Raw genomic sequence first — 27,980 nt, 5'->3', positions numbered from 1 at the left:
TCTAACTCAGCCTCAAAACTATTCATGACTCTGTCTCCACTGCTCTCTGGGAAAGAGAATTCCACAGACTGATGACCCTCTCCAGAAAGAAATTCTCCTCTTCTCCGTCTTAAATGGGAGAACCCTTATTTTTAAACCGTGTCCCCTAGTTCTAGTCTCTCCCATAAGGGGAAACATCCTTTCAGCATCTAACCTGCCAAGCCCCCTCAGGATCTTATATGTTTAAATAAGATCCCCCCTCATTCTTCTAAACTTCAATGGGTACAAGCCCAACCTGTCCAACCTTTCCTTATAAGACAACCCCCTCATCCCAGGAATCAGCCAAGTGAACCTTCCCTGAACTGCTTCTAATGCAATTATATTCTTTCTTAAAAAGACCAAAACTGTACACAGTATTCAAGGTGTGGTCTCATCAATACTCTGCACAACTGAAGCAACTCTCACCTTTTATATTCCATTCCCCTTGCAATAAACGACAACACTCCATTTGCCTTCCTAATCACTTGTTGTACCTGCATACTACCTTTTTACAATTCCTATACCACGACACCCAGATCCCTCTGTACCACCGAGTTCTGCAATCTCTCTCCATTTAAATAGTATCCTTGTTTTTCTATTCTGCCTGCCAAGTGGACAAGTCCACATTTCCCACGTCATACTTTATCCGCTCAATTTCTGCCCATTCACTTAACCTGTCTAAGTTCCTCTGTTGACTCTAAGCCCCCCTCACAACTTACTCTCCTACCTATCTTTGCATCATCAGCAAATTTAACAACCACACATTCCATCTTTTCATCCAAGTCATTGATATAGATTGTAAATAGTTGAGGACCCAGCACTGAACCTTGTGGAACTTCACTGGTTACATCTTGCCAACCCGAAAATGACTCAGTTATCCCACTCTATTTTCTGTTAGCTAACTAATCCTCTATCCGTGCTAACGTATTACCCCCTCCACCATGTTCTCTTATCTTGTGTAGTGACCTTTGATGTGACACCTTATCAAATGCATTTTGAAAATCCAAGTGCATCACATCTACAGGTTCCCCTTTATCTGCATTGCTTGTTAATTCCTCAAAGAACTCTAATTAATTCATGAAACAAGATTTCTCTTTCACAAAACTATGTTGACTGCCTGATTGCATTAAGATTTTCTAAATGCCCTGCTATAACCTCCTTAATAATAGGTTTGGGCAGTATCCCTATGAAAGATATTAAGCCAGCTGGCCTGTAGTTTCTTATTTTCTGTCCCCCTCCTTTCTTGAATAGAGGACTTACATTCATTATTTTCCAATCTGATGGGACCTTTCCAGAATCTAGGTAATTTTGGAAAATTAAAATCAAAGCATCTACTATCTCAGCAGCCATTTCTTCTAAGACTCTAGAATGAAGTCCATCAGGACCTGGGGACTTGTCAGCCTTTAGTTCTAGTAACTTCCCAGTACCCTTTCCCTGGTGATTGTTTTAAGTTCCTCCCTTCTTTTCACCTCTTGATTTATAATTATTTCTGGGATGTTATTTGTGGGATTTTTTTTTTTTTACAGTGAAGACAGGCTCAAAATATCTGTTCAATGCATCCACTATTTCCTTGTTTCCCATTATTATTTCCCCAGACTCACTCTCTAGAGGACCCACACTTACTTTATTTATTCTTTTCCTTTTTAAATGCCTGTAGAAACTCTTACTGTCTGTTTTTATTTTTCTAACTAGCTTTCCCTTGTGGAGATAAAAAGCCCAGTGACGCTATTTTCAAGAGTGAGGTAATTCTCCCCATTGTCCTGGCCAACATTTGTGCCTCAGCCAACATCACTAAAACAGATTACCTGGCCATTATCACATAGTTGTTTGTGGGATCTTGCTGCGCACACATACATTACAACACTGACTACACTTCAAAAAGTGCTTGCAAGTTCCCTGAGGTAATGAAAAGTAGCTATAAAAATACAGACGTTGCTTATACAAGATAAATAACTGGTGGCGCAGCGGTAATGTCCCTACATCTGGGCCAGAAGCTCCAGGTTCAAATCCTACTTCAGGACTTGTTAGCGACAGAAGCAGCATTCATGACTTGGTTCAACAAGCTGCTAATCAGCCTGGGGAATCCTTCCACCACCGCCCCACTATTTCCTAAAAAGGAAAAAAGTGTGTGAAGGTACACTAAAAAAATAGCTTAATGGAAGTGTGAGGAAATAAGGCCAGACTTCCACATGCTCTTGAGTAGCTCAACTTTGCTTCATTCTGGACTGTCAACACCCAGAGGCTGAGAGGTCACCAGCAGGCCTGAGTCAAGGTCAAGGTTATGTAGCTCCAAGGTGAAAGGCTTTCATGGGAGTCAGCTGATCCACCCAATTCCCCAGAGCTGGTGTTACTTTTCACACCGCATGGAAGAGTTCCTTCTTGTGTTTCCTTAGGCCCAAAGGCAGCCAAGGTACTTGTTTGGGGCCTATCACTCCATATGTTGTCTCATCGGACACACCCCCCGCCCCCTGGGTAAAGGCGTGGTGTATGGTTCCCACGGCCACTCCCACTCTCTGGAATGTTAACCGGATTTGTAATCTGCATGCTTTAGAACTAGCTAGTCCAGTTTTTTTTTTGTAATAAGGCGCCCTCAGGAGAGAGAGCAAAAGACAGAGAAAAGAAGAGAAGCTGAAAGAAAGAAACAGCGAAACAGAGGCTGAACGAGGAAACAGGGAGGCTGAACGAGGAAACAGGGAGGCTGAACGAGGAAACAGGGAGGCTGAACGAGGAAACAGGGAGGCAGAGCGAGACAAAAAAAAGAGGCAGAAAGCAAGAAAGGACAGAGAAAATCTGGTGCTTTTCTATTGGTGAGACTGCATAAAAAGGTGCCTAATTTCCAAGCCCAGGAAGCTGCTGGGAGGGGAAGGAAAGATTCTGTGGTGCGTTTTCCACAGTGCGTAGTCTGTCCACACGTCAGGTGCTTTTGCAAGTAGACTAAACTAAAAATAAATCAGGAGGTTGAGGGTAAAGGGGGCTAAAAACCCCGACAAACACCGAGAAAGCAGCCGGTTCATGAACCCACCCGTCCTTGCTAAGGAGGGTCAAGGCCAGTGTTTGGGATGAGGCGCTTGACGTTTGGACTCGTGGGTTAGGAAGGATGAATACTTTGTCAACTACCTCACCCTGTTCCTAATCCTAGGATTGTCCATGAGTCCTCAAAATTTAAAGATGGAATTCCCATATGAGAAACACTGAAAAACAAAATCAGGGCATTTTTTTTTTTAAAGTGTTCCTTTCTTCATTGTTTTCCTTTTGTCGATGATTAATAGAGAATATTGGAGATGGCGGGGGGGGGGAGAAGAGGCACGGCCAGTGCAGGAGACCATGTGATAAAATCGCCAGGAATACGTCAAATTAGATCGAGTTGCCTCCTGTATGAACAGTGGCCAAACAGGACAAGGTGACAGTGCACAGAGCGATCCCAATCAAGACAGGAGCTGCCAGGGTGGGGGGGGGGGGACACAATTCAGAGGAAACAAGATAAAAAGTGTACACAAAATAAAAACGAGGGACGTTCAACGGCTGAGAGCGAGAGATCGAGAGAAAGAGAGAAAAAAAGAGAGTCAATAGGGTCTTTGATGATCTGTTTCAAACTGAAAGCTCCAAAGTAATGGAATAAAATGAACCCATTGTTCCTGTCACATTTAATATTGGGCAGCAGACAGTGTCCTGTAATACCCACAGCACTGCAGGGTAGTGTCAGTTCAAAGACAGCCCAGCAACCGTTTAATGGCATTTGGATTTTCTCATGGAAGAATGTAACCTTTAGCGATCCGTTGTCGGGGGGTAGGGGGGGTGGGGGTGGGGACAGTAGTTGGTGGGAAAGACGAGCAAAAGGGGAGCGAGGAGGGAGAAAGGGCTTGCTAGAGACCACCACACACGCTGCCTGGATGCACAATGTGGCATACACTTCTCGGAATTCAATGCCCTCCTTCCCATCTTGACCAATTGAGTGGACTCAGGAGTCCACTTGGCAACCAATCAGCACTCCCCTCCTGTACAGTAAAAAGTTGTTGCCTCCCCTGACATTGGTATTCTTGCGATTGTCTTGGTGAGTGCAAGATAAACAGCTTTGACAAAATGTCTTTTCTCAGCAGTACTCAAGATTAGTTTTGTTGTGTTGATCCGGTGGGTTCCAAAGCTCTAGACCACTAAGAATTTTCCTCCCCTCATGTCTGGCTCTGTTGTCGACTAACTGATTGAGACCGATTCCTATTAGTCAAGAACTCCATTATTGTATCTTCCAATGACCAGGATAGTAAAAGTAAGCTAGATGAACCTTGGACTTCCTTTGCCCAGCAATATCTATGCTCTAAAGTGAATACTGTAACCAAAGTCCCAACATGGTGAGAGAAGACAACTTGAATGTGGAAGGCAACATAAACTAATCCACCAATAAACACATCTTCCCCTTTCCTCCTGTCAGCATTCCTTCCACAACACCCTGGTCCACTCCTCTCTCATCCCCAACAACTCATCCCCTTCCCATGCAATTGCAGGAGGTGTAACACCTGCCCCTTTACCTCTTCCCTCCTCACCATGCAAGGCCCCAAACCACTCCTTTCAGGTGAAGCAGCAGTTTACTTGCATTTCTTTCCATTTAGTCCACTGCATTCGCTTCTCAATGTGTTCTCCTCTGCACTGGGGAGACCAAACGCAGACTGGGTGACCGCTTTATGAAACACCTTCGGTCTATCCGCTAGCATGACCCCGACCTTTCTGTCGCTTGCCGTTTCAATTTACCACCTTGCTCTCAAACTCACATTTCTGTCCTCAGTCTGCTTCAATGCTCCAGTGAAGCCCAATGCAAGCTTGAGGAACAGCACCTCATCTTCTGACTAGGCACTTTACAGCCTTCTGGACTCCACATAGATTTCAACAACTTCAGACTATGAACTCTGCCTTCCAATTTGTATTTTTCCCCCTAATGCCAGTCTGCATCATGTTCTCATGTTTTGCTTTCAGACAGCACTGACCTTTATTCTGCTATTAACACATTCTGCTAGTTTGCTTTCAGACAGTGCTGACCTTTAGTCTGTTATTAACACCTACTCTGGACCAATGTTTTGCTCCTTTACCACTACAAACATTACCGCTCTTTTTGCCTTTTGTTCCATGACATGTTGTCATTTAATCTCCCCTGCCCTCTAACCTGTTCACCTTCCCTTTTGCTCCATCTACCCCTCCCCCCACATTTTCAACAGCACAAAATCCATCACATTTCTACATCTCTTCAGTTCCAAAGAAGTCATATTGGATTCAAAACGTTAACTCTGTTTGTCCCTCCATAGATGCTGCCAGACCTGCTGAGGTTTCCCAGCACTTTCTGTTTGAGTCCATAAACTAATTGGTCCAATGCTAAAGAGGATTCAGAGACCTGGGAATTGATGTATATGAATCTCTGAAGGCAACAGAAAAATTCAAGAAGCTATTAAGCAATATGGCATCCTTGGTTATATAAATAGAGGCATAAGCGTCCAAAAGCAAGGAAGCTATGCTGCATTTTTACAAAACAGTGGTTAGACCTCAGCTGTTGTGACCAATTCTGGGCACTGCACTTTAGGAAGGACTTCAGGGCCTTGGAGGGAGTGAAGAGGAGATTTATTAGAATGGTACCAGGGATGAGGGACTTCAGTTATGCAGAGAGGCTGAAAAACATATGAACGTACATACGAACATATGAATTAGGAGCAAGAATAGGTCACTCAGCCCCTCAAGCCTTCAATAAGATTATGGCTGATCTAATTGTAACCTCAACTCCACATTCCTGCCCACCCCCGATAACCTTTCACCCCCTTGTTTATCAAGAATCTACTTACCTCTGCCTTCAAAATATTCAAAGACTCTGCTTCCATTGCCTTTTGAAGAGAAGGAAGCTGAGAACCTTCTCCTTAAGAGCAGAGAAGGATAAGTGGAGATTTAATAGAGATGTTCAAAGTTATGCTGTGTTTTGATAGAGTAAATAGAGAGAAATGGTTTCCAGGGGCAGATGGGGCAATAACCAGGGAATATAAATTTGAGGTAATTGGTAAAATGGCCAAAGGGAGATGAGTTTTTTTTTGAGCATTGCGAGTTGTTGTCATTTGGAATACAGTGCCTTAAAGGGTAGTGGAAGCAGATGCAACAGGAACTTCCAAAAGGAATTGGATAAATACTAGTAAAGAAGAAATTTGCAGGACTCTGGAGAAAGAGAAGGGGCTGTGGGATTAATTAATTACATAGGTCTTTCAAAGAGGCAGCACAGGCACAGTGGACAAAATGGCCTCCTGCTGTGCTGTATGATTCTACAGCTTGGAAAACAGCCTGTTCATTAAAGCGGAAAATGAATTTCTGGTGTTCAAAGTTACATTTCTGGACAGCTGACTTAAAAAATAAAAGCACAGTCCGGTCCAAACGCTGGATGATTAGCAGTCGTTGCTGAATGACACCTTAAGGGCTCACTCCACCAATCGAAGACCTGCCACAACTCAGACCTCACTACTCTTGAGGTGGGGGTGCCAGGGTCGAACAGCCACTGCCTTTCAGATAAGAGTCTGAAGCAACCCCTTGCCCCACAGGCTGCTGTGAATGGCTTCACTCCACCCTCCCATTATTGGGATGGGCACTGTCTGCAACCAAAACGACCCAACCAGAGTTTCAATTTCTTTTCTTTAATCATTTATTATACAAAACATAATAATTCATTATATAAAACATTTATATATTTATAACGAATCAGCATTTAAAGTTCCCTCTGGTCGAAAGGGCAGTCTCTGCCTGTTGGATTTGTGGTTGCACAGCTCGATGCAGTTGCTAGTCAGTTCATGTGATGCACTCAAAAGGAGTCCGGAGCACAATCCGGGGCTGAAATGCAGATTTATCCAGATAGCACCTCTCATGACCTCAAGATGTCCCAGAGTGCTTTCCAGCCAATTAAGTGCTTTTTGAAGAGTAGTCACTTTTGCAATGTAGGAAACAGGGCAGCTGATTTGCATGCAGCAAGCTCTCACAAACAGCAGTGACCAGATCATTTGTGTTAGTGCTGCTGATCAAGAACTCTGTATTGTCCTGATGAGTGCAAGATGAAAAGCTTCAACAAAGTGTCTATTTCCATCAATCCTCAAGTTCTGTACTACCAAACGACTATTTAAATACAAATCTCCTTTCTTTATGCTAAGACAGCCGGGCAACCAAACGCACAAAGCCAGTGCCGCAATCTGTGGAGCCGTAAAATGGTCACATCATGTCCACACGAGACAGGAAAACAGAAACCAGGTCCATTGGAAAATAACGGGAATGCGGCTTCTGAAAGAATGAATAGCAGAGGGAGACGGGGCAACTGGCAGTCGGGCGATTTGCATTCTCTGCTTCTTGCACTCTTTTCCTTTAAGCCGAAGGTGCCACTGTTTTGAAGCAAGTGCGACATCATCTACAATTAAACCCACTATCCTACCAGGTGCAAGAAATTCCCAAAGCAGCTCGAGTCTGCATGCCAAGGAACATCAGGTACTGAAGCCCAAGTCTCGCAAAGCTCCAGAGACATTCAGTGAGACGCCAGGTTCCAAAGGCGTACCCAGCCTGGCTGACCTACTTTGACTCCAAATCTAGTAACATCTCAATTTTAACATTTTAAAGCTTGCTTTCAAATCCTTCCATGACGTTATCCCCCGCTACCTCAGAAACCTCCTCTATCCTTCCGAGATCCCTGGGTTTCTTGCACATCCTTTTATTATAACTGTTTCACCACTGGACTTGCTCCCTAAACCCCCTCTGTCTCTCTCCTCCTTTAAAATGGCTCTTAAAACTTAACTCTTTAGCCAAGCTTTTGGTCACCTGTCCTAGTGTTGCCCTATGTAGGGTCAGTGCCAAACTGACTGATAATTCCTCCCGTCATGTGCCTTGGGATGTTTTATTACATTAAAGACGCTCTTTAAATGCAAATTGTTGTTATATCGGTGTGTCACTGCCTAACACTGGGGTACAATACCAGTGGGTACAGATTTGCCACTGCCTAGCATTGGGCTATATTCCTGGTGGGTACAAGCCTGCCACTATGTAACACTGGTACAGTGGCACTGAGTACAGTACTGGAGGGGACAGGTCTGGTGCTGGATACAGTACTGGTGATTAGAGCTCTGTCACTGGTGGCAGGAGTAATTTGAATGGTTGGGTTCACAGAATTACAGAGTCTTTTACTGTGCAGAAGGAGGCCATTCGACCCATCGAGACTGCACTGCCCATTCAATGCACTATGGAATATTGAAGCTTAAATGTTATGGCGTTTACTGAACAGGCCTAGGAACCTTGTAATATACCTCAAGGAATGATGATGGGACTCTGGAGGTAAGAGGGCAATGTAGTGAGGCTTGTTGACCCTCTGGAATTGCAGTAAAGCCTCAGCGATTAAAGACTAAACTTTAGGACACTGTTGTGTGCAACCCAGAAAAAAAATCCTTGAGGCACTTATAAAACTGCTTTGAAAAACCTCTCTCTGAGGGCTTTTATTAGTATAAAGATAGGGGAGATGAGGGGAGAAACAGACATTTGATCACCAGGAAAGCTTCATCCAACTGGGTAATAAAGAGCACTTATGCTTTCTAATCGGTAAGGGAAGGTTGGACAACCAATGACTGGACAGTCAGAGGCAAGATGTATGTAATGAAACCTCCATGTAGGAGAGAGTGAGAATGAGTGAGTGACTCATTTCTCACATCACGTTATACAAAGGCCTTGTGCACACCCCACCCCTCCTCTCATCTTCAGAATACTGTCATGGGGTCATTTAAGTTCACTTGAGGGGTCCTCAGTTTAACACCTCGCCCCAAAGATGGCACCTCTGACATCGCAGCACTCCCTCAGCACTGACACTGGACTGTGTGTTCAAGTCTCAGTTGACACCACATCTATCTGACAAGAGGCGAGAGTTGCTGCCCGCTGAGCAGAAGCTGGCACATTAAGAACTTGGCGCTCCCAGCTTTTAATTGTGCGGCAGGCCAAGTTAAGAGGCCTGAGGCTTGCGATGTTTCATCAGCAACCCTTGAGATTATGTGGATGCAAGGCATCAGATGCTGGCACTGGTGGGAGCATGGCAGAGTTGCTGCCAAGGCTTAAATGCCACAGCAAATCTCTAATTCCGCACTGAAGCTCAACAATCTCCCGGAGGCTCACAGCTACATCTGCACAGATACCGTTTCTCACCCCATTGTCTGCCTGAACCGTTTCACCCAATGGTGTAATGATAACTCATATTTCAACAAAATCAAACAGAGGGGAAGGGAAATAGAGAGAACAAAATATTTCACAGGACTCACAATCCCACGCCCAGCCCTCCTCACTATTCCATTTTCAAAAAACCTGGTCCCAGCTGCAAAGTGCCAACAGGGAGGTGGCTGCCCCTTTAAGAAAACACACCATCAAACACAACAGCAACATCAAGGCAGCACAAATACCTTACAGACCTACACTTGCCGAGCTGTCTCACTGACCGTGGGCATGCTGGCCCTCCACCTCTAATCCCTCCAACTAAATACTTACAGCTGCAAATTAAGATTGTTTTCACCAATTCAAAAAGTTCAGCCCAATTGGAAGTGAGGCCAAAAAATCCCTTCTGCCCCCAAACAAGCTGCTCCGCACATTTACAACTGTGTGGATTCATAGAACGATACAGCACCGAGAGGAGGCCATTGGCCCCATCGCTGCTGTGCCAGCCCTTTGCAAAAGTATGGCCCCACTTCCCTTCTCCATCACCCTGTACATGTCTCCTCTTGTACTGAATCAGTTCCTTTGTGAACGCTGCTGCTGAATCAGCTTCCATTGCCCTTCTAAGCAGCACATTCCAGGCCACAGCATCCACAGTGCATTGAAAAAAAAACGTTTCCTCATATTGCCTCTGCTTGTTTTGTCAATTGCCTTAAATCTGTGTCCTCCAGTTAATGACCCTGCTGCTACTGGAAGCAGTTTTTCCCTCAATGACTTGACCAAAAGCTTGGTGGTTTTGAACACCTCCAACAAATCTCCTCTTAACCTTGGCTGCTTGGAGGAGAACAACCCCAGCTTCTCCAGTCTCTCTACATTACTGGAAGACCCCTCATCCCTAGGACCACTCTCATAAATCTCTTTTACACCCTCTCCAGAGCCTTCACATTGTTCCGGAAGTGCAGTGCCCAGAACGGAGTACACTCCAGCTGAGGTCTAACAAGTGATTTATAAAGGTTTAACGTAACTTCCTTGCTTCTGTGATCTAATCATAAAGCCAAGGGTCCTATATTCTTTTTTTCTAAAAAATAAACAGCATTTTCAGCTCGTCCTTTCACCTTCAAACAGTTGTATACATAGGCCCCGAGGTCTCTCCATTCCTGCACCCCTTTCAAATTGCACCATTTTTCAACCAAAATGTATCACTTCAGGCTCGTCTGCATTAAATTGCATTTGCCGTGTGTTTGCCACTAGGTTTCACTAGGCTGTTCACGTCCTCCTGAAGCTCATTACCATCCTCCTCACGTGTTTCATTTCCAATCCCGGGATTTTCCGGCCGCGTTGTGAGGGGACCCGGCGCGGGAGATTTGCCGCCTCAGCCAGTAGTCCACTGGAAAAATCCTGCCCCAATTTCAAATCAGCCACAAACTTCGCAATGATGCCTTGTATAATCAACTCCAGATCCTTTAATAGATATCCCCCTGACAAGGCCAACTAGAAAGGGAGGTCCCCCCCCCGCCCCCCCAACCCAGGTGATGGATGCCACTCGCTCACAGCGGAATCCGCGATCTCACACCTGGCGATGGTAGCATCATTGCATCTGGTGTAACACACACCAGAAACCATGGCACATCAGGGTTTGCCATTTCTCAGAACTGTCCTCCAGCAATCGAAAACAAAACAGCTCCTCCTGGACACACTACAAAATTCAGGAGGGAAAATTGGCAAGCGTTTAAAGACCGTAGGTTGTTCGTTTATTTGCTGTTGAATTACTGGAGACAAAGGCTGTTGGGCCGGGAGGGCAGTTGGAGGTGGAAGGCCACGCGATGAAATCTCAAGCAACCCGTCCAACAGTTAACCCAAATGCCAGTCTGGAGGGCAAGATGGCCGCCGGAGGCTTTCAGTGCATGGAATATGTAGGCCGCTCCAGTAACCAAGCATACTCAGAACCTTCGCAGGAAAGTCTTTGCTCAAAACACTAAATCTTTTGTCCCATTAGGCTTTATTTAGGCATTAATCGGTCTTGTTGACTGCAGTAGAGGCAAGGAGGAGGCTGGGCTTTGCTCCACTACTGTCCCATCTCCTGGGCAGCAACTAGTAACTGCCGAGGGCAACCTGGAAGCTCAGCAATTGAGAGCGGAAAATGGACGCTGGCTATAACTGAGGCAATCAGCAGACAGCAACTTGCAACTTTCTCGCACTGCGCAACAACATTCAAGGAGTGCTGGGCAGGGGAATTGTGGTGGGAGAAGGAATTCAAGGTGCAATGCCAAACAATGCCATCTTCCACGGACAATTCACCAAAGGGTGGGGAAATCACCCAACGGGTTGAAGGGTGGGGTGAGAGCAAGCTGTCTGAATGTGCTCTCTGATAGCCAATTCAGGGCAAGGCTGGCCAGTGTGTGGAGCGATTGACATGGATCTTGGTTGGGGCTGGCCATTGGCACAGCAGTGACTGATCCCACAGATCTTTAAGCCCCCAGCTGAGCTTGCTACCTCAGTCCAACAACAGCAACCAACTCCCCGGGGTGGCAATGAGAAGGGCTGTCGCTGAGCAGGTCAGAGGGGTAAATAGTTTGTACCCAAAAACAGCTGAGGCACATTTATATAGCGCCTCTCAACCCCAGGATGTCCAAAAATGCTTTTCCCTCAATGAAGTACATTTGAAGTGTTGTTCCTGTTGTAATGTTGGAAACACTGTGGCCAATTTGCACACAGCAAGCTCCCACAAACAGCAATGTGATTAACGACCAAAAAAAATCTGTTTTACTGCTGCTGGTTAAGGAATAAATACTAGCAAGGACACCGGGGATAACTCCCTTGCCATTCTATGAAATAGTGCCTTGGGATCTTTTACATCCACCCGAGGCGGGAGACAGGGCCTCAGTTTAACAACCTCATCGGAGATGGACAACACTTCAGACGGTGCAGCACTCCCTCATTACTGCAATGGGAGTGCCAGCTAGATTTTAAGCTCAATGGGGAATCTTGAACTCACTCAGAGGCAAGAATGCTACCTCTGAATGACAGCTGACACTGGCATTTGCCGCTGATATAAGTGTGGAAAGAGCCTGGAGTGCTCTTGAAGCCTGGAGCTCCAAGGATTCCTAATTCAGGCTCTGCTCTTCCCCAAAACTTGCGCTACCATATTTAGCCAAATACAAAATGGTGGGTGTTGGGTGGGGATGCACAGGAGACTGGTATCATGGGCAGGCTCTGCTGGAGTTTGGTCAATAATGGAGATTCAGGAGATGAACAGAAAAGATTTATGCAACCAGAAAGACTCAAACGGGTCTCTTTAGTTATCTCAGCAATTCCCAAAGGCCAAAGCAAACCGATGCTCCTATTCACAAGCAAGCAACTTGTGACTCTACTAAAGACATGCTGTGTTAAAGCGTACAAATGCCGCTTTGAATCCTGCAGGCATCTGTCTGATTTCTATCCCAATCTGAAAGCAGAGGCCTTGGGTTAGTAAAGGGAGTGCATGACACCTCATTCAAACTAAACGGTCCTTAAAATGGCAATGCACAAATTCCTCTTCAAAGGAGGAAGCAGAAATCCCATTGTAATTTTATGGTAGATGGATCAATCTTTCAAAAAAAAAATCATTTTTAGTTTGAGCAACAAAGAAGAGTCAAGACTCTGTCAGTTGGGACCCCTTAAAATCAGCTGCTGGACAGCTCCCTTACTGAAAACAGAAGGCAACGACAATTAAAAGGTTCTCTTCATTTACGAGGTCTCTCAACTCAGACCCATCCTCCCCCTACGCCCCATTAGCAAACTAAGCCCTCCCATCCCTTACATAAGAGATGAAGCCTTGTCGTTTGAGAATTCTGAGACTCCTGTGTGTGGTTCCTTTAAATAGCATGTGTTCAATCCAGTCAGGAGCAGATTCTCAAAGTCATCCACTCAGCCATACAGTGATGTGCTATACGTGTCTCTCACAAACACACGCGTGACTGTGTTTTGACAATCGCATGCACTTCAAAAACACCTCAGCTGGCTGGCAAACAGAAGACAGCATTGGGACCTAAACCGCTGGCAGTGTCTGGTGATGGAAGCTGCTTTGATACTTGTCTCTTAATTAAGACAAGATTAATAGGTTATATAATTAATAATTGGAAAGAAAAAAGCTTGCATTTACACAGCACCACTCACAATCACATGACATCCCAGAGCACTCACTGTTTGTAATGCAGGAAATGCAACAGCCAATTTGCGCACAGCAAGCTCCCACAAACAGCAGTGCAATCATCTGCTTTAGTGATGTTGGTTGAGGGGTAAATATTAGCCAGGGTACCAGGGAGGGCAACCCTGCTATCTTTCGAAAAGTGCCATGGGGTCTTTCATATTCACTGGTGAGAGGCAAACAGGGCCTTGGTTTAACACACCTTGAATGATGGCACCTCTGACAATGCAGTGCTCCCTTCATACTGCATTGGAGTGTCAACCTAGATTTTATGCCTCAGGAGTGTGGAGTGGGGTTTGAACTCAGAACCTTCTGTCTTAAGGGACAAGAGGTAAGAGGTAAGCACTTCTTGACAGAAAGGATATGGGAATCTGGAACTCCCTCCTACAAAAGCTATCGAGGCTGGGGGGCTTGTGATGGGTGTGGGGGAGGGGGGGGCAGAGGTGCGGTGATGACTAGGAGTATTAAAAAATGCAAAATCAAAGCACATGAAGAAAGAGATCAGTCATGATCTAATGAAATTTGGGGAACCAGCTCATGGGGCTGGAGTGCCTGCCCCTGTTCCTATGCCCCTTCTATATCCTCATGCTTTATAGTGACAGACCTGTACCCAGTATTACACAGTGATAGACCTGAACCCACCAGCTCTGCACCCAGTATTACACAGTGATAGACCTGTACCCTCCAGTACTGCACCCAGTATTACACAGTGATAGACCTGTACCCTCCAGTACTGCACCCAGTATTACACAGTGATAGACCTGTACCCTCCAGTACTGTACCCCAGTATTACACAGTGATAGACCTGTACCCACCAGTACTGTACCCAGTACTACACAGTGATAGACCTGTACCCTCCAGTACTGTACCCCAGTATTACACAGTGATAGACCTGTACCCACCAGTACTGCACCCAGTATTACACAGTGATAGACCTGTACCCACCAGTACTGCACCCAGTATTACACAGTGATAGACCTGTACCCTCCAGTACTGTACCCAGTACTACACAGTGATAGACCTGTACCCACCAGTACTGCACCCAGTATTACACAGTGATAGACCTGTACCCTCCAGTACTGTACCCCAGTATTACACAGTGATAGACCTGTACCCACCAGTACTGTACCCAGTACTACACAGTGATAGACCTGTACCCTCCAGTACTGTACCCCAGTATTACACAGTGATAGACCTGTACCCACCAGTACTGTACCCAGTACTACACAGTGATAGACCTGAACCCACCAGTACTGCACCCAGTATTACACAGTGATAGACCTGTACCCACCAGTACTGCACCCAGTATTACACAGTGATAGACCTGTACCCACCAGTACTGCACCCAGTATTACACAGTGATAGACCTGTACCCACCAGTACTGCACCCAGTATTACACAGTGATAGACCTGTACCCACCAGTACTGCACCCAGTATTACACAGGGATAGACCTGTACCCACCAGCACTGCACCCAGTTTTACACAGTGATAGACCTGTACCCTCCAGTACTGCACCCAGTATTACACAGTGATAGACCTGTACCCACCAGCATTGCATCCAGTGTTACACAGTAATAGACCCGTATCCACCAGCATTGCACCCAGTGTTACACAGTGATAGACCTGTACCCACCAGTACTGTACCCCAGTGTTACACAGTGACAGACCTGTCCCCACCAGTACTGCACCCCAGTGTTACACAATGATAGACCTGTACCCACCAGTACTGTACCCGTGTTACACAGTGACAGACCTGCACACACCAGTACTGTACCCATGTTACACAGTGATAGACCTGTACCCACCAGTACTGTACCCCAGTGTTACACAGTGATAGACCTGTACCCACCAGCACTGCACCCAGTATTACACAGTGATAGACCTGTACCCACCAGTACTGCACCCAGTATTACACAGTGATAGACCTGTACCCACCAGCACTGCACCACAGTGTTATACAGTGACAGACATGTACCCACCAGCACTGCACCCAGTATTACACAGTGATAGACCTGTACCCACCAGCACTGCACCCAGTATTACACAGTGATAGACCTGTACCCACCAGCACTGTACCCCAGTGTTACACAGTGACAGATCGTACCATAATATATTTGAAACGGTTTTCTGAAAGAATATCTTCTTGAGTCAACAAGAGAATTAATTTAGTCACAAGTAATGAGTTTGAATTAGTCAATACTCTGACGGTAAGGGAACACCGAGCTAACAGTGACCATAAAATGTTGCAATTCGATATAAAGATTGAGAGAGAGAGAAAGATGAATCATGAACCAAGATTTTAAATTTAATTAAGGTCGATATTGGAGGGACAAGGCAGGAATTGACCACAATAGATTGAGCAGAACCCCTAATGATAAAATTACAGATATGTTCAAAATAGTATCTGGTAGAATATAGGACTGGTACATTCACCTTAAGTGTAATTAAACAAACACGTTCAATAGTTCCTGGGTTTCAACTGTTATCGACGTTAGTTTAATCTTTCCCTTCCCTTATTCAATAGTTTGACCAAGGACAATAAAGGAAGGGAAATATTAAATTAGTGTTAAGGACAGTCGAGACACCAGGAACTGGGAGTGATATTAAGAATTGTTAAGTGATTGAAAGAAGTCGTAAAATTTTCAAAAAGGGAATATGAGAAAAAGCCTGCAAGGATATCAAAGACATCACTAAATAAATTAACATGTTAAGAGAAATAGGGTAGCTAAGAGGAATATGGGCCCCATAATGACAGGCATAAGTGATATTGTAATTGCAAATTAGGAATTTGCAGGCTTACTAAATATCTACTTTGTATCCCTCTATAGAAATAAAGGACAAGGATAAAGTACCAGAGACACAAGGAATATAAATCAACCGGAAGAATTAACTAGATTCAATAAAAGTACAAAAAATAACAGTAATAGAGAATCTCAGATAGACAAATCCCCAGGGGCTGATAGTTTCAATCCCCAGGGTTTTAAAACAAGGAGGTGAGGAAATTATTCATGCATTAGTCATGATCTTCCAAAACTTTCTCAATTCAGGGATGGTCCCCGAGGATTGGCAAACTGCCAGTGTCACTCCATTATTTAAGAAGGATAGAAGTGATAATCTGGAAAATTATAGCCCTATTTCTCCAACTCAGTTCTTGGGAAGTTCCCAGAATCTGTTATTGAGGGCACAGTGACTAAGCACTTGTACAAATAGAAATCGACCAGAGACAGTCAGCATGGTTTTGTAAAGGGCAAGTCAAGTCAGATGGGCATAGTAGAATTTATCTGAAGGGGCAACAAACATGGTAGACGAGGAAGTGTCTATAAATTTCATTTTTTATAGGCTACCAGAAAGACAGAGTGGTTTGACATAAGTAAAATAAAAGTGTATGGAATTAGAGGCAACCTGTTGACTTGGATGGAGAATTGGTTAGGAGGTAGGATTCAGAGAATAAGGGTAATGGACAGGATTGGACTAGTGGTGTCCCCTAGGGATCTGTACTGTGGTCTCAGCTTTTCACCATATTTATAAATGACTCGGATGCATGAGTGGGCAGTTGTATATCTACATTTGCAGTTTACAGCAGGTTAGAAGGCCCAGTAACTAATGGAGATGGGAGCAGAAAGTTGCAGAAAGGGACATCGATAGTTTAAGTGAGCAGGCAAGACTGTGGCAGATGGACTTCAATGTGGGGAAATGGGAGGTCAGCCACTAATGGAACATCAGCCTTTTTGTCAAGGGGGCCAGAATGTAAAAGGGGTAGAAGTGATGTTACAGCAATACAGAAACTCTGGTTCGATCCCGCCTGGAACATTGAATTCAGTTCAGAGCACAAGAGCAATATATCAAATTTGGAGGGTGTGTGGCATCTATCAGAAACAGGCCAGTGCTGGGAGAGTTCAATTGGATAGACTAGACTTGCATTGCCTTCAATATAGACGGTAGATAGGTGATGGGTAATATAGAGAGCGCCAGGGTGAGAGAGAAAGAGCGTGCATGCCAGGGCGAGCGCGCGAGCGAGAGCTCGTGGGCATGAGGGAAAGGGAAAGGAGGAGGGACGAGGAGAGGGAAAGGAGGAGGGACGAGGAGAGGGAAAGGAGGAGGGACGAGGAGAGGGAAAGGAGGAGGGACGAGGAGAGGGAAAGGAGGAGGGACGAGGAGAGGGAAAGGAGGAGGGACGAGGAGAGGGAAAGGAGGAGGGACGAGGAGAGGGAAAGGAGGAGGGACGAGGAGAGGGAAAGGAGGAGGGACGAGGAGAGGGAAAGGAGGAGGGACGAGGAGAGGGAAAGGAGGAGGGACGAGGAGAGGGAAAGGAGGAGGGACGAGGAGAGGGAAAGGAGGAGGGACGAGGAGAGGGAAAGGAGGAGGGACGAGGAGAGGGAAAGGAGGAGGGACGAGGAGAGGGAAAGGAGGAGGGACGAGGAGAGGGAAAGGAGGAGGGACGAGGAGAGGGAAAGGAGGAGGGACGAGGAGAGGGAAAGAAAGGGAGACAGAGAGAGAATGGGAGCGAGTTACTAGTTACTGAACCAAGGTGGATGAATGGAGCTGTGATACAGACTAGCTGTCATCTGTCGGTAACTGAATGGCAGATCAGATTAGAGAAGCTGAATGTTCTATCCCTTGTACTAGCTACATGTGTACCCCAGTGTTACAGTGACAGACCTGTACCCACCAGTACTATACCCCAGTGTTACAGTGATAGACCTGTACCCACCAGTACTATACCCCAGTGTTACACAGTGACAGATCCGTATCCCAGTGTTACACTGTGACAGATCTGTATCTAACTGTTATACAGCAACATACCTGTACCCACCAGTACTGTACCCGGTGTTATACAGCAACATACCTGTACCCACCAGTACTGTACCCGGTGTTATACAGCAACATACCTGTACCCACCAGTACTGTACCCCAGTGTTACACAGTGACAGACAAGTACCTACCAGTACTGTACCCCAGTGTTATACAGTGACAGACAAGTACCTACCAGTACTGTACCCCAGTGTTACACAGTGACAGACCCATCCCCACCAGTACTGTACCCCAGTGTTTTACAGTGACAGATCCGTATCCCAGCATTATACAGTGATAGACCTGTACCCACCAGTACTGTACCCCAGTGTTATACAGTGATAGACCTGTACCCACCAGTACTGTACCCCAGTGTTACACAGTGATAGACCTGTACCCACCAGTACTGTACCCGTGTTACACAGTGATAGACCTGTACCCACCAGTACTGTACCCAGTATTACACAGTGATAGACCTGTACCCTCCAGTACTGCACCCAGTATTACACAGTGATAGACCTGTACCCACCAGTACTGTACCCCAGTGTTACACAGTGATAGACCTGTACCCACCAGTACTGTACCCCAGTGTTACACAGGGATAGACCTGTACCCACCAGTACTGTACCCCAGTGTTACACAGTGATAGACCTGTACCCACCAGTACTGTACCCCAGTGTTACACAGGGATAGATCTCTACCCACCAGTGTTGTACCCCAGTGTTACACAGTGACAGGCCTGTACCCACCAGTACTGTACCCCAGTGTTACACAGGGATAGATCTCTACCCACCAGTGTTGTACCCCAGTGTTACACAGTGATAGACCTGTACCCACCAGTACTGTACCCCAGTGTTACACAGGGATAGATCTCTACCCACCAGTGTTGTACCCCAGTGTTACACAGTGATAGACCTGTACCCACCAGTACTGTACCCCAGTGTTACACAGTGATAGACCTGTACCCACCAGTACTGTACCCCAGTGTTACACAGTGATAGACCTGTACCCACCAGTACTGTACCCCAGTGTTATACAGCGACAGACCTTTACCCACCAGTACTGCACCACAGCGTTATACAGTGATAGACCTGTACCCACCAGTACTGTACCCCAGTGTTATACAGCGACAGACCTTTACCCACCAGTACTGTACCCCAGTGTTACACAGTGATAGACCTGTACCCACCAGTACTGTACCCCAGTGTTACACAGGGATAGATCTCTACCCACCAGTACTGTACCCCAGTGTTACACAGGGATAGATCTCTACCCACCAGTACTGTACCCCAGTGTTACACAGTGATAGACCTGTACCCACCAGTACTGTACCCCAGTGTTACACAGGGATAGATCTCTACCCACCAGTACTGCACCCAGTGTTACACAGTGATAGACCTGTACCCACCAGTACTGCACCCCAGTGTTACACAGTGATAGACCTGTACCCTCCAGTACTGTATCCCAGTGTTATACAGTGATAGACCTGTACCCACCAGTACTGTACCCCAGTGTTACACAGGGATAGATCTCTACCCACCAGCACTGTACCCCAGTGTTACACAGTGATAGACCTGTACCCACCAGTACTGTACCCCAGTGTTACACAGTGATAGACCTGTACCCACCAGTACTGTACCCCAGTGTTACACAGGGATAGATCTCTACCCACCAGTACTGTACCCCAGTGTTACACAGGGATAGATCTCTACCCACCAGTACTGTACCCCAGTGTTACACAGTGATAGACCTGTACCCACCAGTACTGTACCCCAGTGTTACACAGTGATAGACCTGTACCCACCAGTACTGTACCCCAGTGTTACACAGGGATAGATCTCTACCCACCAGTACTGTACCCCAGTGTTACACAGTGATAGACCTGTACCCTCCAGTACTGTATCCCAGTGTTATACAGTGATAGACCTGTACCCACCAGTACTGTACCCCAGTGTTACACAGGGATAGATCTCTACCCACCAGTACTGCACCCCAGTGTTATACAGGGATAGATCTCTACCCACCAGTACTGCACCCCAGTGTTACACAGGGATAGATCTCTACCCACCAGTACTGTACCCCAGTGTTACACAGTGATAGACCTGTACCCACCAGTACTGTACCCCAGTGTTACACAGTGATAGACCTGTACCCACCAGTACTGTACCCCAGTGTTACACAGGGATAGATCTCTACCCACCAGTACTGTACCCCAGTGTTACACAGGGATAGATCTCTACCCACCAGTTCTGTACCCCAGTGTTACACAGGGATAGATCTCTACCCACCAGTACTGCACCCAGTGTTACACAGGGATAGACCTGCACCCTCCAGTACTGTACCCCAGTGTTATACAGTGACAGACCTGTACCCTCCAGTACTGTACCCCAGTGTTACACAGTGATAGACCTGTACCCTCCAGTACTGTACCCCAGTGTTATACAGTGACAGACCTGTACCCTCCAGTACTGTACCCCAGTGTTACACAGTGACAGACCTGTGCCCACCAGTGTTGTACCCCAGTGTTATACAGTGACAGACCTGTACCCACCAGTGTTGTACCCCAGTGTTACACAGGGATAGATCTCTACCCACCAGTGTTGTACCCCAGTGTTATACAGTGACAGACCTGTACCCACCAGTATTGTGCCCGGTGTTACACAGTGACAGACATGTACCTACCAGTACTGTACCCGTGCTCTACAGTGACAGACCTGTACCCACCAGTACTGTTTAGTGAGATCTTTTCTGGAAAATCACAAGCTTGTAAGCACTGAATATGATTGTACTTCTGTATTTTATATCCCTAGTTGATGTGAATACAGAATGAAAATTTAATCCATCTACTGTTTAACTCTCCTGGAATCTAAGTGACAGCTCAGCACTCAATACCTTGTCGCACTGCACTCTATTTTAGCTCTGGGTCCTCAGAGATTAAAGCGCCAACGCATCTATTTTTAAACAGTGCTTTTTACATAGTGAGCACCACAACCAATCACACAAAAAAACATTGAGAATTGGCATCCTGTAATGCCAATCGTTCTTCAGCAACACCCATGCTGGCACACACTGCCCCGCCACGACGCAGCAACCCTCCATGAAGCTGTGTTCACTTTGTCTGCAACCATAAGAGCCCTCCAAAAACATGATTGGGCCGGTGTAGGGAGGGGGAGGGGGAGAGAGGTAAGGTGGGCGGGCATTGAGGTCACTTGGCCAACTTGACAACTGCACTGTGCAGATCGGTAAAATGCCAGGCCTGTGCCAATTCTCCACACGGCTTTATACCAAACCTGGTCACGTTCTTCAAGAGGAGCCAGGGAAAACCATGAAAAAGGAGAGTCAATTTCTGCCATCCAATTCTGTTAGCATAACTCAGGGGAAGTTGATGTACCCACTCTGTTGAACCGATGAATCATACAGCGCAGACGACAGAGGCCATTTAGCCTCCTACAGCCCTGCCAATGTTTTCCCTTTTCAAGTATTTATCCAATGAATATACTATCGCCAATTTTGCGGATGACACAAAAATAGGTGGGAAGGCAAGTGGCGAGGATGACATAAAGAGTCTACAGAGGGATATGGACAGGTTAATTGAGTGGGCAGAAAAGTGGCAGATGGAATGTAATGTGGGGAAATGTGAGGTTATGCACTTTGGCAAAAAGAATAGAGGAGCTGAATATTATTTATTTGGAGAAAGACTGAAGAAAGTTGCAGCACAGAGGGGCTTGGAGGTCCTCAAGCATGAAATCCAAAAAGCTAACATACAAATTCAACAGGTAATAGGGAAGGCAAATGAAATGTTGGCCTTTATTTCAAAGGGAATGGAGTATAAAAATAGGGAAATCTTGCTAAAACTATACAAGGCACCAGTTAGAACACACCTAGAATATTGTGAACAGTTTTGGTTCCCTTATCTAAGGAAAGATATACTGGCATCGGAGGCAGTCCAGAGAAGGTTCACTAGGTTGATCCCGGGGATGGTGGGATTTTCTTTTGAGGAGACGTTGAGTAGGTTGGGCCTGTACTCATTGGAGTTTAGAAAAATGACAGGCGACCTTATTGAAACATATAAGATTCTTAGGAGGCTTGACAGGGTAGATGATGAGAGGTTGTTTCCCCTTGTGGGAGAGTCTAGGGCCAGAGGGCATAATCTCAGAGTAAGGGGTCGCCCATTTAAAACAGAGATGAGGAGGAATTTGCTTCCGCTGCACACTCAGAAGTGCATTCCAGATCCTAACTCCCTTTGTGAAAGAGGACCGGGATCACCCTGCCAATCTGTGTGCCATTTACTTTCCATCTGTATCTTTTCATGATAACCAGAGGAAATATATCTAAATTTCTATGCAACTCCACTCCCACAGTTAAGCCAACTAGCACAATTGAAGCAAAGCACCATAAACATTCAGCCAGATGGAAATATTCCAGCTCAGTGGCAGTTGTAGCTTAAACAAGTGCCAAAAATGTATTTAGACCTTCAACTGGGTGACTGGTGTATATGTACATTATGAACATGATCGCTAATTGAGGTTACTGCTGGGAGAGGTCATCCTCTCTGATGCCAACTGTTACTGTACATGGCTTGTAATACACATGACAACAAAGAACTTGTCCTGGGATCTCGTGAAGCTTCAGCAGCACTCACCATTGGCCCTTTTAAGAGCAGTCACGTATCTGTCCTCTCTCATCCAGGATTCCATCTATCTCTAAGGAATTAGAAGTACAGAATGCTATTCCCCCTCCCCAGGCCCCAACACACTTAAACCTGGAATGTCCACTCCAGAGACGTCTGCGCAAAAAATCAAAAATCTAAGCTGATGCTCCTGTACAGTGTTGACGGAGTGCTGCGCTGTCAGAGGTACAATCTTTCACATAAGACACTAAACCGAGGCACGGTCTGATGGATGGAAAAGATCCCACTGCACTGTTATCCCCACCCCCACAGTGTCCCTCAACCAACATCACTAAAACAGATTATCTGGTCAGTTTTGCAATCCTGCTTGTAGGAATTTGTTGTGCATAAATTGGCTAGCACATTTCCCCTCTTACAACCATGGCTACACTTTACATGTTCCTTGGCTATAAGCACTTTGGGATGTCAAGGTTGTGAAAGGTATTATATAAATGCAAGTCCTTTTTGCGAATGCAGGTCATGGATATAACACAAGGTTGCAGGGGGGTGGGTGGTGGTACAGTCACAAAACTGATGCAAGGCAGGTTCATCTTCATGAATGGGAAGTGCATGTTAGCTGGTTTTTTTTTTGGAAAAAGTGACTGAAGCATGGAATGTATTCCCACGTAGGAGAGTGGAAGCAAAAACCTTAAGTCCCTGAAAAGAGGTTTGGATGCGTGAGAAGGGTTGGGAATATTGCTGGCTTAATGGATCAGCCAAAAGACAATCTGAATGGCCTTCTTCATCTTCACCAACTCTATAACTCAACTGAGCGAGTGGCCACTGTTGGCAACGCTCACAAACTGGCCACTCAGGGAGGCTCACACGACCAAAAACCGCACTCCCCCTGCAATTCTTCCTCCTGATCGGATGGATTGTGGTGAAAGGATGGCGGGATGGAAAGAAAGAGGGGAAAGGAAATGGGTTGAATAGGAGAGGGAGGGGGAAGAAAGACTCTTTTTCCGTTCAGCATTTTTTCCAAAATGAGACTGACAACTCGTTACTGGGGTCAGTGTGGAGAAAGAGGAAAACATGGGCACATGAGGCAGCCATTCGGCCTATCAAGCCTGTTCTGTCATTCAACGAGATCGTGGCTGATCTTCACCTTGGCTCCATTTACCTGCCGTTTCTCCACGTTTCAAAATCTTTACCTCACAAAAAAGTCAATCAATCTCACTCTTGAATGCTCCAATCAACCCAGCATCCACAGCCTTTCAGATGAGAGAATTCGCCATTCCCACCATCTTTCATATTCAAGAAAGCACTTCCCGAATGACCTCGCTTTAAGATTATGCCTCATTGTCCTGCACCCCCAAACCAGGGTTTCCATTCTAGTATATCACATCCTTCTTTTGAAAGCCTTCTTTAAAATACCCCGTGATCTGTTATACTCAAGGGAATATAAACTTAATCTATGCAGCCTGTCCTCATAATGTAACCTTTTTTTTAGCCTCAGTACCACCCTGATGAACTAAAACCCGCTCCCCATGAGGGCAAGATCCCACCCCTAATTTTCAAAAGCGCATTGGCTAATCAAAATGCACATGCCAAGGGGTCACTAAGAGAAAACAAATGCCCCCCACCCCCCCACCCCCCCAACCCCCCCCACCAAACAAATTAAACTGCGAAATCCTGAAATGAAGAGTTAAAGTGACTGTATACAGTCAACCGAGCGTCTGCAGTCACTGTTGTAAAATGTTGCAATAGGGAATGCAGGGAACCGGTTACAACACAAGAGGGATGCAGTGTAACACTGCCACTGAAATCGCTACAGGTAATACCCAGCCTAGATTGAAATGTTAACACATTGAGCAACAAACCCATTGTAATAGAACATATACTGAGGGCGGGGGATTATTAATGATTTTGTACATGCAAAAAAAAAGCAACAGCCGCCTTTAGTAATGTCTACCTGACAATTAACCCTTGGGCATGCTTTATTAGATAGAATCCTATTACATTAAGCACTGGTTAACTGGCATTTCATTAATCACGGCTGTATTGTGTTGCCCCGGTCATTAGCATATGAAGCCTTAAACGCTACAAATCCGCCACTTTTATTTTTCATTGCGGGTTGCGAGGTTCAGACAAGACTATCCTTGATTTCTAACCGCACCCCCTCCCCCAAATTTGAAATGACAAATCGAAAGTCTGGTCAGCAGTTACAGCATCTAGTCAATTACGGAGACTGAAAAGAAAGCCCTTAACCCCTCCAAACTTGAGTCGATATAACAATCAGGGGGACTTTTAACAAAAAGAGGAAAGGGCTTTTGTTCAAAGCAACAACGATTCAGGTCACAACGTATAAAGCAGGAAGGAAAAACCCACCGGGGGTAGAGGGAGAGCCTGTAAAGGTGAAACAGGGATGGGGAAGTGTAGCTAACAGATTTGAATTTAAAAGTCACACAGGAACTGAGCTGTTTGCTGTTCATAATTTTTTTCTCATTGTCTCAAGCCCGGGATGGAAACTCGTCACATCTCTTCAAAACAAAACATTTAAAAAGTATCCAATTTTGTCCGTGTTGCCTGAACCTGAATTCCCCCCCCCCCCCAATATAAAATACACTACAATCTGACAGGGTTACATTGCAAATAACATTCAACTGAATCCAATTAACTCCTTGATTTATTTCAATTTATTAAAAAAAAGAAAAAGTTGCTTCAAGTCTCTCTCTCGTGGATATGGAGAAAGGAGTCAGCATCTCACTGACAGTTGCAATGATTCTGCCTGTTGTCGAATTAGTAATATTTCCCCTTACATATCACCTTAAAAATTAACCTGAGCCGCGCCAGATGGCGTTCCCCCATGGCCTGTGCAATAAGACTGTTTTTTTTAAAAAAAACATTCACCTGCTGCCAGTTCTCCTCCAAAGAAGGTTGCGAAGAAAAATAACCTGTGTCGTGGACAAGTTGTAGTTCCTGAAAGATACTGTAATTCGCCAAGACATCCATGGTGGTGATGATGATGATGGGATGGGGAGGGAAAAAAGGGGGGGGGGCGGGAGTTAAGGGGGGGTAGGGGAAGAGAAAAGACAGGGGAAGGGAAGGAGAAGGGATGATTACTGATGTCAATGAAGAGCAGATCGGATCCCTGTGCAATTGGCACCCAAAAATGCAGCCAGTCTTTGCTGTTCCAGTCAATGCAAAGCAAAACTCTCTTGTTAACAGCAAAATAAATTGGAAAGTCAGTGTCTTTGATTGGAATCCTTCTGCAGACTCCGACGCCAGCAGATCTTTGAACAAGAATGGGTTCAGGGACATGTGATGTCCATGTATTTCCGCATTGGCGATGCTTCTCCTATGCAATCCTTGCTTTATTTTTTCCCCTCTCTCTCTCTCTCTATCTGCCTCTTTAGCAGAACGCACCACTAAGCTCCAATGCAAAGGGGGAGACAAGCAGGAGAAAAACACACACACATCGTGAACACAGCAGCTGAGAGGGGGGAGTAGCAAACAGCTCCTGTCAATCAGAAGCGGCCGCCTGCTTCCGTATAAGGGCAGCGGGCGGTGATGTAACCGCCGACCAATAGCAGAGCCGGAGACGGAGTGAGTCATGGCTTTCTCCCTCCCGGGGAGCGGCAGCGGATGAGACGCGCCAGCCGATTGGCTGCTGCCTGGTCGCCCTGCTCCCTTATATGGTATTGCAAGAAAAGCTATTTTTAGAGCCCTACATAAAGGCTGCAATTGAGAGTAAGCCAGCCATAGAGAGAGCGAGAGGCGAGCTAGTCACTTTTAGGGATGCGGTACCAGCAGCAGCACAGCATCCTTGCCCTATAAACATACTTTCTATAATAAGAAGCTGCTGCAAGGAACCAGCACATAAAGGAGTTGAGACAGTGTAACCTTTACTGGGTGGGACACCGAATTAAACCTGATGTGTCTTCAATAACTCCTGCGTGTCTGCTAAAGTTGCATCACTATTATTGCTCCATCTGTATTGCAAAGCTGACGCTTTGAGAGCTGCCCATTTAGTAATTGATCAGTTAAACAACATTGAAATACCCACCCACATATGCAAATTTCCTACCATACTGGGTACCTGATTGGTAGTCTCAAGCCACGCCAGCCCTCCAAATAGTTTTCCCAAATCCAGATCCACACCGACTCTCCAAAATCCAGATCCGCATAATCTCTCTGAAATGCAGACCCACAACAACGCTCTCAAATCTAAATCCACACCAACTCCCAAATCCAGATCCACATTAACTCTCTCAAGTCTAGACCCACACCAACTCCCAAATCCAGATCCACATCAACTCTCCCAAACCCAGATCCACACCAACTCTGCCAAATCCTGGTCCACAGCAACTCTCCCAAATTAAGGTCCACACCAATCTCCCAAAACAAGGTCCACACCAACTCTGCCAAATCCAGGCCCACACCAACTCCCCCAAATCCAGGCCCACAACAACTCCCCCAAATCCAGATCTACACCAACTCTCCCACATCCAGTTCCACATCAACTGTCCCAAATCCAGATCTACACCAACTCTCCCACATCCAGATCCACATCAACTCTCCCAAATCCAGATCTACACCAGCTCTCCCACATCCAGGTCCACATCAACTGTCCCAAATCCAGGTTTACACCAATTGTCCCAGATCCAAATCCACACCAGTTTTACCAAATCCAGATCCATTCCAGTTCTACCAAACACAGAATGACAGCATTACCCTATCTGAACTGAGAACATCTTCTCACCATTGTCCTGTATATCCTGGGTTTTGAAAAGGCAAGAGTTAATACATATGATAGGGACTTAATAAAGCTCACTCATTTATCTCTTTCAGTAATGATGGTCAGATTTTGGTCACAAAATTACTGTGACCAGATTTCCAGATTTCAATTAAAACTAAATTTCACATATTTCATCACCATAAATCAGTGACCCTAATAATATATTCTGCATTACATGACATAGCACCTCTATTGTTGTAAAACACTCCATCCTCCAATTCACCATGAGCAACATCACGGGAGATCAGTGAGTTCACCCATATATAGAAATATCGAGGGCAAACCTGTGACCTATCCATATGGATATAGAAAAAAGATCAATCACATTAATGGTGTAATCTATAGACCACCCAACAGTGGAAGTGAAATGGGGGAAGAAATATGCAGACAAATTAGGGA

General features: G+C 45.6%; 1 protein-coding gene across 1 annotated transcript in view; it reads right to left on the bottom strand.

Annotated features, from left to right (window-relative positions):
• LOC144686407 (Krueppel-like factor 7) overlaps positions 1–25,824 on the bottom strand; it is a 75,931-nt gene extending 50,107 nt beyond the window's left edge. Inside the window, exon 1 of the mRNA XM_078551560.1 lies at positions 25,694–25,824. Coding sequence (XP_078407686.1) covers positions 25,694–25,795 — 102 coding nt within the window. The 5' untranslated portion in view covers positions 25,796–25,824. The remainder of the gene's footprint in view (positions 1–25,693) is intronic.
• Positions 25,825–27,980: the final 2,156 nt, after the last annotated feature.

This window comes from Cetorhinus maximus, chromosome 11, assembly GCF_964194155.1.
Source record: "Cetorhinus maximus chromosome 11, sCetMax3.hap1.1, whole genome shotgun sequence".
In the NCBI taxonomy this organism is placed as follows: Eukaryota; Metazoa; Chordata; class Chondrichthyes; order Lamniformes; family Cetorhinidae; genus Cetorhinus; species Cetorhinus maximus.
The sequence above is the reverse complement of the archived record's forward strand: the minus strand, read 5'-3'. Positions and strand labels throughout refer to the sequence as shown.